Here is a 14,413-nt window from a genome sequence, read left to right on the forward strand (position 1 = left end):
TTGTGACAGGGTGTGTGTCACATTGAATATATAACTTGTTGTATTGTTGTTAAAAATATAGATTGAGATTTGCAGTACAATTGAGTTTGAAACATTCAATTACACACACACACACACACACACACACACAAAGGCCTGTTACAGACTGCCAAAATAAAGCTGCTTTGGGTCTCTTTGGAAGTATGCTATTTAAATGATGCATGCATCCCAAGAATCTGGAAGCTGCACCAAAAGCTGCACTCCGGTGCTTAGGAATGGAGTGTGGCTTTGGTGTGACCTCCGGACTCTTGGGACCCATGCATTATTTAAATAGCATACCTCCAAAGAGACCCGAAGCAGCTTTATTTTGGCAGTCTGTAACAGGCCACACAGTCTCATAAAACCTTAGTCACACAGAACACAGAGAGAAGTACATCAGCAAAGTAAAGAGCATTGGTAACCTGCCTCTCAAAGCAGGTGGGAGAAACCAGACAGTCTAACAAAAACTAGTTTAGGCAAATTCCTAGAGAAATGGGTCATCCAAGTGCTATAAGGTATGATATTTAAATGGAACCTCCATGTTCAAAGACTATATACCCATAAATACTAAATACCCATAAATACTAATTTCTGGAACATCATCACAGATGGGTTATAAACCAACAGGCAGGGCCTGTTGGTGTTTTGATTAATACAGTGAACCCTTGTTATACGCTGGGGTTTGGTTCCAAGATCCCCCGTGTATAACAAAATCTGTGTATGCTCAAGTCCCATTAAATATGACATAGCAAAATGGTGTCCCTAATAAAAAATGGAACATTAAGGTAAATTTATACTTTTTTGGAACATTTTCAAACCGTGTATGCTTGAATTCGTGTATAAAAAATCCGTGTATAAGAAGGGCCGACTGTAATATTTCCCCAGTGGATACTGGTTGGCCTCTGTTGCAAACAAGATGCCAGCCTAGATGAATTAAATACCATTTGTTTTGGGGTTTTTTTAAAACCCTGTTATATCAGGCTAAAACACAACAAGCAAGCTTTTATGACCAGGGACAGTGAACATGTGGACCACCAGGTGTTGGGGACTAAATCACTCATCCTACCACACCACTGCCTAGCCTGTCCTGTCCACCCCTTCCCTATCCATTGTGACTCAGTTTGCCACCCCAGCGACCTCTCTATTAGACTCCTTGTTCTTCCTTGATGCTGCAGGACTAGGAGAGAAGGAGAGGGCAGAGCTTGCACAGTCATTTTATCAAGAACAGCTTTTCCTGTCTCCATTTCCTGCCACTCTTTAGAAACCCTTTCATTTTGACAAACAGCGATATCAGTCTCCCCACAGTTTTCCTGGACTTCAGAGGCTACTGCTCAGAAGGGGAATGATTAGCATGCACGCAAACATCATTCTGGTAGGACAGCCTGAATTGATTCAAGCCCATATGTGTGAGGCACAGATCCCTGAACCATGAAGTGGGCAACAAGGCTTAGGAGGATCTGAGGATACATAGAGGTCTCTTGCCTCCCTGTGGAACCACTGCATCCTTTTACAATCAGCTGGAAGGCAGGCAAGGATTCCAGTCTTTTCCCATGATTTTTCTTCTGGCTCAGGAAAAACTTCTTTTTTGAACCTGTCAGGGCACTGCCCAAGTAGGAGGAGCCCCGTCATCTTTGCAATAGCACCAATGGGTGTGTGTGATACAGGAATGTATCCTCTTCCTCCTCTGGTGGTTGAAGAGCTAGTTAAAATTATAACAATAATATCCTACTTACCTACCTACCTTCTTCAGCTTTAGCTGAAACACTATTCCTCCACCTTTCCTGCTCCTGCGTTACCCTGACGTTCCTGCACTTTCTCCATACTGCAGGATTTCCATCTATCTTATACTCATTTTTATGCCAATTTTAAAAAAATGCTTCCAGCAGTTATATAGAAGAATGCAATGGTTAAAAAAAAAAAAGATCACACGCATCAGAGTGAAAAAAATATAGAGAGCAGTGCCAGCAACAACAAAAAGCAACTCTCATCAGATTAAAACATGCATAGTCATGTTGGAAAGCCTGGTTATATAAGACGGTTTTCAGCTTTAAAGGACGTCAGAGTTGAACATAAGCAAGCCATTCCATGCAGGGTACTCCACATATGAGATTCTACAACTTGCTCTCCTCTCCAGACACCGTAAAAGACTTGGAAAATGGGCCATAATGGGGAGGAGGCTAGCCTTCATATTTAGGCTGACGGGATGGGAGGAGGTAGTCCTGAGTAGATGTATTACGGGTCCATGAGTTCTACGTGTCTTTTAAAACTAGACCACTAAGATTCAGCAGCAGCATTTTGGTGGAAAACATATATACTTGGAATTTTAAAATCCCTGACTCTAGGAATTTTGAGTGCAAATATTTAAGAGTGCTCACAGTCCTTCCATCCACAAAAATCCATTCCAGACCACACTAAGATTGTCTTCAGTTTAGTAGTATAACTTAGGGTAATGTGTGTGTATGTGACATTTTCTGGGGAGGGGAGGAGGAGACTGAGAAAATCTTTGCTGATCTACTGCAACTCACCCCATCATCAATGAACAGATACAACAGTTTTTGCTAATGCTGACCCTTTGACTTCCTTCAGAAATGCAAGAGTGCCAGAAACATTTTCCCCTCTCAAGAATGCTGAGATTCTCAGCATACTTGACACTATGCCAGAATCCAGATAAAGCCAATACACAAAGCCTTAGTCCTGCGGAAGAAAGTATCTAGGAAGTACATTCCAGGTCTCATTTTTTCCACTTATTTTATAACTTTTATATACCACCTACTGAGCAAAAATCTCAGGGAAGCATGCAAAAGACTGATAGCTAAAGAAATAAAAGCATAAAATCAAAATACAACTTAAAAACCAGCATCAGCAGTTCAAACAAATACAATAAAACAGCAAAATCAAAAGTTTCAGAAGTTTGAAATCCAAGAAAACTGAAAGGTCTGATAAATTGAGAAAGGCTTTACTTGGTTCCACAGAGCATACATGCTAGGGAGTTTCTCTTTGGAAGATACTCATAACTTGGACACAACCATGAAAAGCCCCCACAGAGACCTTCAAGTCCAAATAGGTGTCCCTCAGATGTATACTTATTTGGGCCTCATGTCAGTAGAAAAAGAGGTTATAGTATAAGTAAATTAAAGAAGTATTTAAGTGACTAGGCTGACCCATTCCCCAGTGTCTATACAGCTGCTGCAACATCTATAAAGGACTACATATGCAAAGAATAAAGGCACACAGGCTGCAAACGAGCCAACAGCTGTTGTTGTTGTGTGCCTTCAATTCATTTCTGACTTATGGGACCCTAAGGTGACCCTATCATGGGGTTTTCTTGGCAAGATTTTGTTCAGAGGAGGTTTGCTATTGCCTTCCCGAGTCAGAGAGTGTGTGACTTGCCAAAGGTCACCCAGTGGGTTAAACAGCTAAGCTGGAAATCGAATCTTGGTCTCCAGAGTTGCAGACCAACATCTAAACCACTATACCATGCTGGTTGTCATCATTAGGTTGCACAAATTACCTATATGCCTATGACTATTCTCAAAGGCTGAAGTGCACATGTAACATCATAAGGCAAAGGTGATGGGGTCATATTCTTACAGTCCCTACTCTCCCATAGAAAATCTGTATTATAATAATAAGCTTATGCTACCAGCTTCATTCTTGATAATGTTGCTTTGACATCATCTAGTAAGAGAACTGAATTCCTACCATTGCCACCATCTCTACAATATATTAATGGAAGGGCTGTGCATTTCTCCCTTCTATAGCAACTTTTTTGTGTGGTGATTAAATAGCACTCCAGGGTGACCCTATTTTTAACATCATTATACAAAAACATTTAATCAAACTTTTGACTGGTTGGCTTGGCTCTCCCTGCAGCCATGTACTGTAGCTCTGGGCAATGCTTTAGCAATGGATACAGCAAAGTGCTGCTTTCTCTGAAGAACCCAGTTCCAGTACAGTTTAACAGTGTGAACAGACTGGTTGTACAATCTTGTCAAGTGGAGAGGAAGGAAACAGACTACAAACCTCGCAGCAGGCCAGCTATGCCTAGACATGACTAGAGACACAAGATCACACAGTCCAAGTGTTTTATGACTTTACAGGTATATATGTTAATCCCCCCCCCCACACACACACATTCTCCCTCCTATGAGGAAAACTTTCCAATAACTTACCAGCTGTTCCACACAATGTCGTAAATCCAGAAGGAATTCCGAACATTCTCTTCCCTTTTCTCCTTGTCTTTACTTAGTCCAGACAACACATGGATTTCGTTCAGTTCTGGATCAATGGTAGCTCTTTGGGTGAAGCCTGTCATCGGAACTGTTGGGGGCGGGGGGGGGGGGAGAGAAAGCAAAGTAAATAGTTTATAAGGCTAGCTGCTGGTAAATAAACAAATCTATTTGGACAGTAAGGCAGATAACCACTAGATGGCAGAAAAATCACAGAACCCAAAGGGACTGAAAATGTTGATTTAGCCATTCTCAACTCAGTGCCTTCTAGAAGAGTCACACTCCCTTCATCCTCAGATCAAAAAGGGCAATTAGTATGCTGGCTGGGGATGATGGAAGGTATAATCAAACATATTTAAAGGACACCATGATCCAAAACACACTACAGAAATAATCCAGTTTGAGACCACTTTAACTGCCCTGGCTCAATGCTAGGGAATTGTGGGAACTGTAGTTTTGTGAGACATTTACTCTTCTGTCAGAAAGCTCTGGCACCACAACAAACTACAATTCCCAGGCTTCTCTAGCATTGAGCCAGGGCAGTTAAAGCAGCCTCAAACTGGATTATTTCTGCAGTGTGTTTTGAACCCGTGTGAGTGAAGGCTGAACTGATCTGTGTCTTGGCCCAGTATAGCATCAAAGTCAAATCCAAACTTCATCAACTAATTTTGGGGTTTAAAATTAGTATAAAATTATAACCTCTGCCTGTAGCTTGCCTCTTCACATATAATGGTTTTCACAATACCAAACTCCATCTGAGATTACCATTATAACTTCTGCTGTTTCATAAGAATAAATGTAAAGATGTAATTGGTGGAAGAAATACTAAATGCAGGAATTTAGTTTCTTTTCTTCTTTTTTTTAAGCATGCAGTTATTTTCTTCTAAAAGGATAGAACATGGGATGGTTTCAGAAGAATACTTCAGGACTTCAGAATAGTTTTACATCAGGATACGAAAAATATATTTTGTACATAAATCAGTGTGCATCTAAGGAGGAGGAGATGAAAACCTATAGTTTGTTGTTATGTACTTTGTATATAACCCAAACATTATGAGCATAAAAATTTCCATTTTTATCCAGACCCTACAGCATCTTCTCCACACAACCCTAAAGAAAGTAGCATTTCTTCTCCTTTAGTTCCTCACCAGCAGCATCTCTGACCCTTCTATGAGCAAAGGCTGAAAAGGAGCAGGATAAAATACAGTATATAAATAAGTCACTGATAAGGCAGCCATTCCAAATTTGGCTCTCACTTCCTCTCCCCTATTTTAAATTTATGATATTGTTACTCCAAGCAGTTGTATGAATCATACACGGCTCATCTCCATCTTGTTTTATGCCCACAACCAACCTGTGATTTAAGTTAGACAGTCATCCAACGGGCTTATGAGACTAACTCAGCTACTTCTTTGAAAACAAGAGAAAACGTGCCTCACTACTTCTGGACTAACTGTATTGTTAACTGCCTTCAAATTGACCTGATCTATGATGATTCTATGTGTGAGAAATCTCCAAATCACTCTAGCCTCAACTGCCCTGCTCAGCTCCTGCAGATTCATGGTTTCTCTGACTAAGTCTATCCATCTGGAATGCGGCATTCCCCTTTTCCTATTGCCCTTCACTTTGCCAAGCATTATAGTCTTTTCTAATAAGTCATTTCTTCTCATGATATGGCCAAAATATGACCACCTCAATTTTGTCATCTCTGCTTCCAGGGAGAATTTGGGCCTGATCTGCTCCAGGATGCATCCATTGCTCTTTTTAGTGATCCACAGTATTCTCAGAACTCCTTCAGCAGCATATCTCAAATGAGATGATTTTCCCCCTATCAGCTTTCTTCACTGTTCAGCTTTCACAACCAGAAATGGGAAACACAAAGTTATGAACAATCCTAACTTTGGTATTTAATTATATACCTTTACACCTCAGGATCATGTCTAGTTCCTTCATAGCTATCCTTCCAAATCCTAGTTCTCTGATTTCTTGCCAGCAGTTACTGACGGATCTCTTCCAGCGGGCCTACCCACCTGATCTCTTAGGAATAATCCCAGAAAGACCCCTACTCTTGATGAAAACGGAACCGAAAACAGGTGGCAAGTCAGTATTTTAGCAGTAATGCAATATTGTTGTGATTTTATTGATTATTGTAACTTGTATTGTTATTTTAACTGATGTAATCCCACCTCGATCCAAAGGGAGAGGCGGGAAATATAAATAAAATTTTATGATTATTATTATTATATTACTGATTGATGATTGAGACCAAGTATAGAAAATCCTGAACTATTTCAATCTCTTCATCATCTACTTTATTTACATTGTCAGTGGTCATAATTTTTGTTTTCTTGACGTTCAGCTGTAAACCTACCTTTGCACCTTCTGCCTTGACCTTCTTTAATAATCTTTCCATATATCTAGTATTTTCTGCTACTATTATGCAGGACTTGGATTGTTGATGTTCCTTTCTCCAATTTTTATGCCTCCTTCATTGAGCCTATGCTTTATAGACTATACCAAAGTATTTGATTGTATAGATCATGTGAAACTCTGGATCACTCTTAAAGAAATGGGGATGCCACAACACCTGATAGTTCTGATGCATAACCTATACTCATTACAAGAGACTACTGTTAGGACAGAATACAGAGAAATGGAATGGTTTCCAACTGGAAAGGAAGTCAGGCAAGGCTGAATTCTATCACTCTATCTATTTAATTTGTATGCTGAGAACATCATATGAAAAATGGGATTGAATCAATTGTATACAATCTTCCAATGAAAAACAGGGGTCCTCTGATTTGCTATTGTACCAGTTGTTGATTTGTCGAGTAAGAGTATCCAGTCATTACCTTCCAGTCAGTGTTAGCTCACTGCATAAATACCATAAAGGCACTAGATCCTGTCTGATCTTGGTAGTTCAAAAGAGTTGTCTCTAGTCAGTAACTGGACAGGAGACCATAAAAAAAATTGCCAAGTTCTGTAATCTTTATTTCAGAGGAGGGAACTGGCAAAATCACATCTGAGTATTTCTTGCCTAAGAAGCCCCTATGAAATGCATGGGGTAACCATAAGTTAACTGGTGGCTTCAAAGGCACACACACACAGGGATTCAACATTGCTACCTTGGGTAGTAGTACAGCATAGTAAAACAATTAAACCACACTGATTCTCAATAAAATATCTGTGGTCACCCACAAAAGAAGTCTAGAAGTTAGACAACTCCATTGTTTCTGTTCCTAAACAAGCTAATAATACCAGTGCGGTCAGCTGATGGACAAGGAAAGAACAAAGCTATCCCCTCTCCTACTCCATGGAGATTATCAGTACTACCAATGGTGCACCAGTAGACCTGACAGCCTAACACATGGGACTGATATTAACCCATATCATTGTTCCACATCTTGGAATTATGAAGCTGATTATACAGGAAGTAGGAAATTATGGATCATTTCCAAAGTTGCTTGCCAGTTCACAGGGTGGACTGCAACATTAGCTGAAGCTCTCAGTACTGTCCCCATTTCAGGTTTTATAAACATCTTTGAGGCCTGAAGCCATACAACCAACTAGTAAATGTTTGCAAAAGACAAAAGTCACTATGCCAGAAAGTAAGCGAAATACAGTGCTAGGCACTAAAGAAAGGAAGAACATGGTTTCAATCTACTTTAGATAAGGGCTGCAAAACTTCAGATTAATTAAGTAAATAAATCCATTTTTTGAAAAGACTAAAATGGTCCCTAAAATAGTATGGTCAACAGACTATTAGAAGTAATTAAACAATTGACAAGCTGCAAGCAAGCATTTTAAAAATTCCTTTCTCTTTCTGCTATAAACATAATGGAAGAAATACTTTTTTTGACAATACGAGTTCTATTAAACAGTTTGCTATGTTATGTGCCTTCATGTGGAGCCTGATTTGTGGCAACTCTATCACAGAATTTTCTTGGCAAGATTTATTCAGAAGAAGGTGGCCATTGCTTTCCTCTGAAGCTGAAAGAGACGACTTGCTGCCCAGTGGGTACCCATGATTGAGCAGAGATTTGAACCCAGGTGTGCTGGAGACTCCTAGTCCAACATTCAAACGATCACACCATGCTGGGTTTTGCTGGTATTTGCAAGCATTCCCCACCCCCACCCCTGTGGATGGAGCCTTACTTGAAAAGGAAAAACCGGAAGATAACAGAGAAATGTAAACAGAAACAGGGTCAAACAAACATCATACCAAGCATCACCTCATTCTCATACAGGTGTGAATGCAATTAGCTGAAATGCAATAGGTTGGAATCAACAGATTAAAACCTATACCAATAAGCATCTACCTTTTTCTGGTTAACATCTTACTTTAGATCAGTACTCCTCAAATAGTGGGGCGCGCCCCCCAGAGGGGGCGCGAGGCTCCATAAAGGGGGGCTCGTTTGACCTCAGCAAATACTGTCATATATATAAATGATACTATTTACAGTTGCGCTGGGGGCGCGAAATGTTTTCTTCTTCCTAGGGGGGGCATGACAGACAATAATTGAGAAGCACTGCTTTAGATGAAGAAAACAGATATAGCCCAGGGAAAGATGCGAACCTGAGGAGGGGATTGATTGGAATAGGTCGGGATGAGATGTAAATTTAAATACAGCACTAGAAAAGTTCAAGGGCAAAGTTTATACCCTGTAATTTCTTTTTTAAACCAGAAAGATCAATTCCAACAAGCAGTTACATATATACCTAGACTTATCTAAGGAAAGAAAAAGCATGGTGGGTTATTAAAAAAATCCAGTATCTGTGGTCTCACATTATTAGTTCCACAGACTTGTTTCTAATATATACAAAAACGTTCTCATCTTGCTTACTGATGTTATTTGACAACTTGTTCAAACTCGTATCATGGTTTGGCTTTTGCAAACTGGCGCTCAAACTGGTGGAAGGTGCCTAACGCAAGAAAGGAAACCTGAGAAGAGCAGAGAAATGCCAATAGAAACAGGGCCAAATAAATGCACAAACATTCCTGGTTCAGATCATTACCTCTCCGCTAATAAGGTGATATACAATTGAGAATTCTGCCCAGGCATGCAATCTTTCCTCTTCATCTGAATACAATGAGGACAACTTCAGCTAACCAAACAATGGATACCATTTTTCTAACAAGCCAGAATGTTAAGACAATTCTGAACTGTGCTTTAAGATTCTGGCTTGTTCCGAAGTTATTAACCATTGTTTTCTGATTCAGGCAAAACAGGAAACTATGATTAGTTGGAGGCTTCTACACTGCATTCAGTGGGAACAGAACAGGCTATGTGAGAACTGAAGTGTATGTGGATAGAAACAAGTTTGCAATTAAGCTGAGATATGATCAGTGGCTGCAGAACCTCTGAGGTTACCAGGATGCTGTTTTGGGTGTGCTTTCCTAAGTGTATTTGAGAAGAGAGGGTCCCTCCACGGGGAATTGCAAGCAAGCTTGAAAGGGGACCTTACCATAACAATCCTGGTTTCACTTTCCAATTCAGATGCCGTGGAGGATTGCTGGACCTGTTTCACATTAATTCCCATAAAAATGCATAATCAAATAATTGGCCACTCCTATTGTTTACTGGAGAAGTCGTGGTTTCTGTTTCCCAGGGCAACTGGCCCTTGAGCAAGCATGTGTGACTAGCACGTGATCTCTTGTGTACTGGTTCTCTTTTTTCTCCTCTTGGATCATTTTCCGGGCGGAGGAGGCTGGGTGAAAGATCCTAGCACCAACGAAAATTGCTTTGGGGAAGGGGGGATGCTTGCAAATACCACCAAAACACAGAGACTTGGAAAATGGGCACGTAATCCTAATTTTGTACACAGAAAGCTCATTTCGAAAGGAAAGGAAATTCACTTAATCATACTTGATGGCTATTTGTATGCAGAACACAATGTGCAACGTACAAGCAGCAGTTACAACGTACAAGTAACCTACCCTTGCTAGCCTACGGTTACTTGCCAAGACGTCAGCCCCCCCTCTCTGTCCGCCCCCGCAACTCTAAAAGCAAGGAAAACATCGCACCATGACTAAGCAGTTCACAACAGCATGCAGGGCTCTGCAAAACAAAAAGCAGCTTAGCGTATAGCTTAGAAGCAGAGAAAAATCACCACTAAAACCAAAACTCTTCTCCTCCTGAACAACTTTGCCTAAGAGGACAGAGATGGAAGGTGGCTAAGAAATACATATACAGTGGGACCCCACATTTGCTGGAGTTAGGAGCCCACAACCATGAAAGTGAAAAATCCACAAATAAAAAAAATCAACTATTTTTAACCTGAGAGAGCACTTCTCTAGGAACCTCTAGGTCCTCCAGCACAAGTCTGTGGCCAAACCAGAGCAGACGTTGACCATAAATCGCACTGGAGGAGCTACAAATGCCTAGAGAAGTGTTTTCTCTAGGCATATGGTTAACCTTGGGCAGAGTCGTTCTTAAGGACCTAGAAATTCTTAGAGAGAACATTATTAATCAAACCTGTGAAAAATCAAGTCAAATCACTTATATCACTTGCCCAGTTTATAGTGTTTAGTAAATACAACAATTATTCTTATTTACTAAACTGGGCAAGTGATATAAGCCTGCTTAACTATTTCTACAGCTGTATGATAAAGACAAAAATGATTATGCTTTTACACACTGCATATGCGGTGACAAGTTGCTACCTTGTTTCCAAGACACTATTTGGAGTAAGGTCAAAAGCAGGTTTTAGATTTGGACACTACTTCTCCAAACCTCCTCAATTTGCCCAGGAAGAAAACCTGGCTCAAAATGAATGCCAAATCTCCACAGTTGACCTCTGATAGAACTATTACTCATGTGAGACAGGCCTGAAAACTCTACAATTACTGACCAACCAAGTTAAAAAAATCTGGCTCACAATTTCCTAAAAGTGAAAAAAGGAGCACAAGAGAAAAGAAAAGTTCCTAAACTTCAGGTGCAGGTAATGGTGTACCCTGGCAGCTGCAGGAATCATCACTCCTCATATTCAATGCCCAGCTGGAATGTACATCTTATTTAAAATAAGTAGTGAAAAGACTAGAAGTATCTGAGATATTGTAAGTTTCATTTCACTACCACTCCTCTCAGGTTACACAACACAACATAAGCTGATAGGAAGGACAATTTGCTCATGCCAGACAGAAGTCCAAGAACCAATAAAGGACCTCCAAGCAGCTCTGCTCAATCTAGCTGCATAGCCCTGAAGGAGGCTTCAAAGCCTCATTCTCATGGTTTGTCTCCATTCCAGAAAATGGAACTTGGAGCCCAGAGCTTGGAAACATTATTTTGGGAGCCATGACTCCCAGAATCCCCAGTCAGCAGGACCAGCTGTCATGTTGGCTTTAGGATTCTCGGAACTATAGTCCTCCAAAGTCAGATTTTTCCAAGCTTCATCACAGGCCTCTGGACATGGAAGTTCTTCTCTTACGTTTTGATTATGTTTTAAATTGTTTCAATTCAGTGTTTTCAATGTAATATTTAACTGTTTTTAACTTTTGTACAAATAGGTTGTTGTTTTTTAGGTTCAACTTGCTTTTTATCAGATATAAGCTGTCTTGGATCTTGTACAAGGAGAAAGGTGGGATAGTAAATACATTAATTAATAAATAGCTATCGTCAGAGTTCATAATTTGGTTATTGTGGCTAACAGCCACGGCTTAGATCTCACACCCAGCAGAAAACTGGCTGCCTCCCTTCTTAAAGCTATCCAAGACAGTGGTTGTCACCATGGGCTACAGCAGCCAATTTCCGAAGCTAAAATGTTGCATGAAGAATTATTTTCTTCTGTCCTCACATTTCCTTTATCAAGTGACCATGAAAGTCTGAAGCATGCTGCAGAGACTAGACTGGTGTGCTCTTCATTTTCCATGTAATAACACTTAATTTTAAACACTGATTTCAAAACTAGGGTTTATGAAGTCAAGTAGCAAAACAGCTGATGGAAAAAACAAGCAGTAAAATACAAACAGGACACTGAGAGGCGTAGCTTTGCCTTCAATTAAGAGCCAAAGCAATGTAGTTCAGAGTTCATAGGAGGACTCTGTTTATAGACAGGCTTACTAAGTGAAGTGTGACACACAGGCATGTGGGACAAGCCAGGTCAGAACAGGACAATAGTTGGATGTTCCTTCTGGTTTGGGTTCAACAAACAACAGATATTTTCAAGGATACCTTACTCTTTGCAGGGCCATAAATCTTTAGTTGGGGAAACTGAACTTCAACCATATCCATTTCTCTTTAGCAAAAAAACAAACAAACAACAACAAAATAGAGCTTTGAGATGTTACCTTTTTTGGGGGGAACACAGCTGCCAGAATTCTCCAGCCAGCATTGTCAGTAGCTATACGGCCAGTAGATCCAATGAATTATACTCCCAAAAAGTAACTTTTCCAAGCTTTGGGTGATTTTAAAAAGCCAGTAAAAGCTCATAAGAAAATGCCAGCCGCCCTGAGAACAGGCTCTGTGCTAACACTGGAGAAATTAATTGCTTGCAAAAGAAAAAAATGCCGTAGAAGCGGTCAAAGGATGCAAGTTTAAAATGCAGCCACTATTACAAACTTCTTCTCCTCAACATGACATCTGGCCAGACTTCTAGAATGAAGCATCCACCCAGGTGTTTCCACTGGAACAGCAACATGGTTGCATCCTTCCGAGGTCACTAAAATGAGTACCCAGACTGTTGGGGGCTAATTAGCTTATTTGCAAATTAGCTTACTTGCTGTTCACCGCTATGATCTCTGGAATAGCGGTATATAAATACAATTAATTAATTATTATGGTGTCTCCCTGACCCTTGGACTCTGTTGTTGCTGTTATTGTTGTAGTGTGCCTTCATGTCGACTCTAAGGCAAACCTATCATTGAGTTTTCTTGGAAAGATTTCTTCAGAGGGGATTTGCCATTGGCATATTCTGCATTGTGACTTCCCATAGCTAAGCCAGGATTCAAACCCTGGTATCCAGAATCATAGTCCAATGATCATCAAACCACTATGCCAATAGCAATAGCAAGTACATTTCTATACTGCTTGCTGATGTACTAAGCGATTTATAAAGTGGAAGCTAATTGGCCCCCTAGGTATTCTTTTTAGCGACCTGGAAATGAACTCACAACCTTGTGGTTTGTGAGTGAGTGGCTGCAGTACAGGCATTTAACCACTGTACCACCAGGGCTCATGCCACTCCTGGCCCCAATTTAGTCACCCTCTCCAGCCAAATCTTTATCTGCACCAACTTGCATATGGGAAGAACATTTGAACGCTATTACACCTACACTAGGGGTGGGCTAGGTGCAGCCCACAGACCACATGAACACACTAGAGCAATTTTTGTGGCCCATGACCCCCGGGTAAATAAATAATAATTTGGGCCTAAAAATGCCCTCTAATTGTTGTGAAGGAATTATCACTACATGTGCGTGTATGTAAGCATGCAGAGACAGAGTGATTTTCACTCAGGCCTGGGGCAGAATATTGGTGAAGACAGCAACTGCAGTGAAGATCATCATTTCTTTTATTAGAACAGACAGGTGCTGACATCAGCAGTGTCCACACACCAGAGGCAGGGACTTTGGGGTTGGCAACTTTTAAGATGGACATCTCAAGCAGAAGATGGATTTAGTTCTCATGACCTACAAAAGGGGAAGAGTACCTAATGGAAATTGTGTCCCACATTAAAGAGGGCAGATCTGTTTTTCTATGCCCAATGCCACCCTCACTCAATTACGACAAAAAAAAATGGTGACAAGAAAATGAAGAAGATGAAGCATGCCCAAGCATGTGACTTTCCAATGCCATCAGACCTGAAGAGGAAGAGCCCTCCCCTCCCCTCTCCTCCCCTCCCTTCTTCCAATTGTCATCTTCTGGCCTGAGAAGGAGTGAAAGGACAGGCCCAACGCCATCGGGCCCGGCCTCGATTAAGAAAAAGAGCCCTCCCTGCAGTCCATCTTCCTTGGTCCAGGCCTCAGAGGGAGAGAAGAATGCTGGACCTGATCCCCTCCCCCTCACCATTCCCTTCTCCTTTTTGTCGTGTCTTTTTAGATTGTAAGCCTGAGGGCAGGGAACCGTCTATTGTAAGCCACCCAGATTCCCAGTGATTGGGCGGCATATAAATAAATCCTATTATTATTATTATTATTATTATTATTATTATTATTATTATTATTATTA

General features: G+C 40.7%; 1 protein-coding gene across 3 annotated transcripts in view; it reads right to left on the minus strand.

The window, feature by feature from the left end:
• MKLN1 (muskelin 1) overlaps nucleotides 1–14,413 on the minus strand; it is a 145,243-nt gene that overhangs the window by 20,909 nt on the left and 109,921 nt on the right. For all 3 annotated transcript variants that reach the window (XM_042467105.1, XM_042467106.1, XM_042467107.1), the window contains one exon: nucleotides 4,191–4,338. In XM_042467105.1, the coding sequence (XP_042323039.1) occupies nucleotides 4,191–4,338 (148 nt within the window). The remainder of the gene's footprint in view (nucleotides 1–4,190; nucleotides 4,339–14,413) is intronic.

This window comes from Sceloporus undulatus, chromosome 5, assembly GCF_019175285.1.
Source record: "Sceloporus undulatus isolate JIND9_A2432 ecotype Alabama chromosome 5, SceUnd_v1.1, whole genome shotgun sequence".
NCBI classification, from domain to species: domain Eukaryota; kingdom Metazoa; phylum Chordata; class Lepidosauria; order Squamata; family Phrynosomatidae; genus Sceloporus; species Sceloporus undulatus.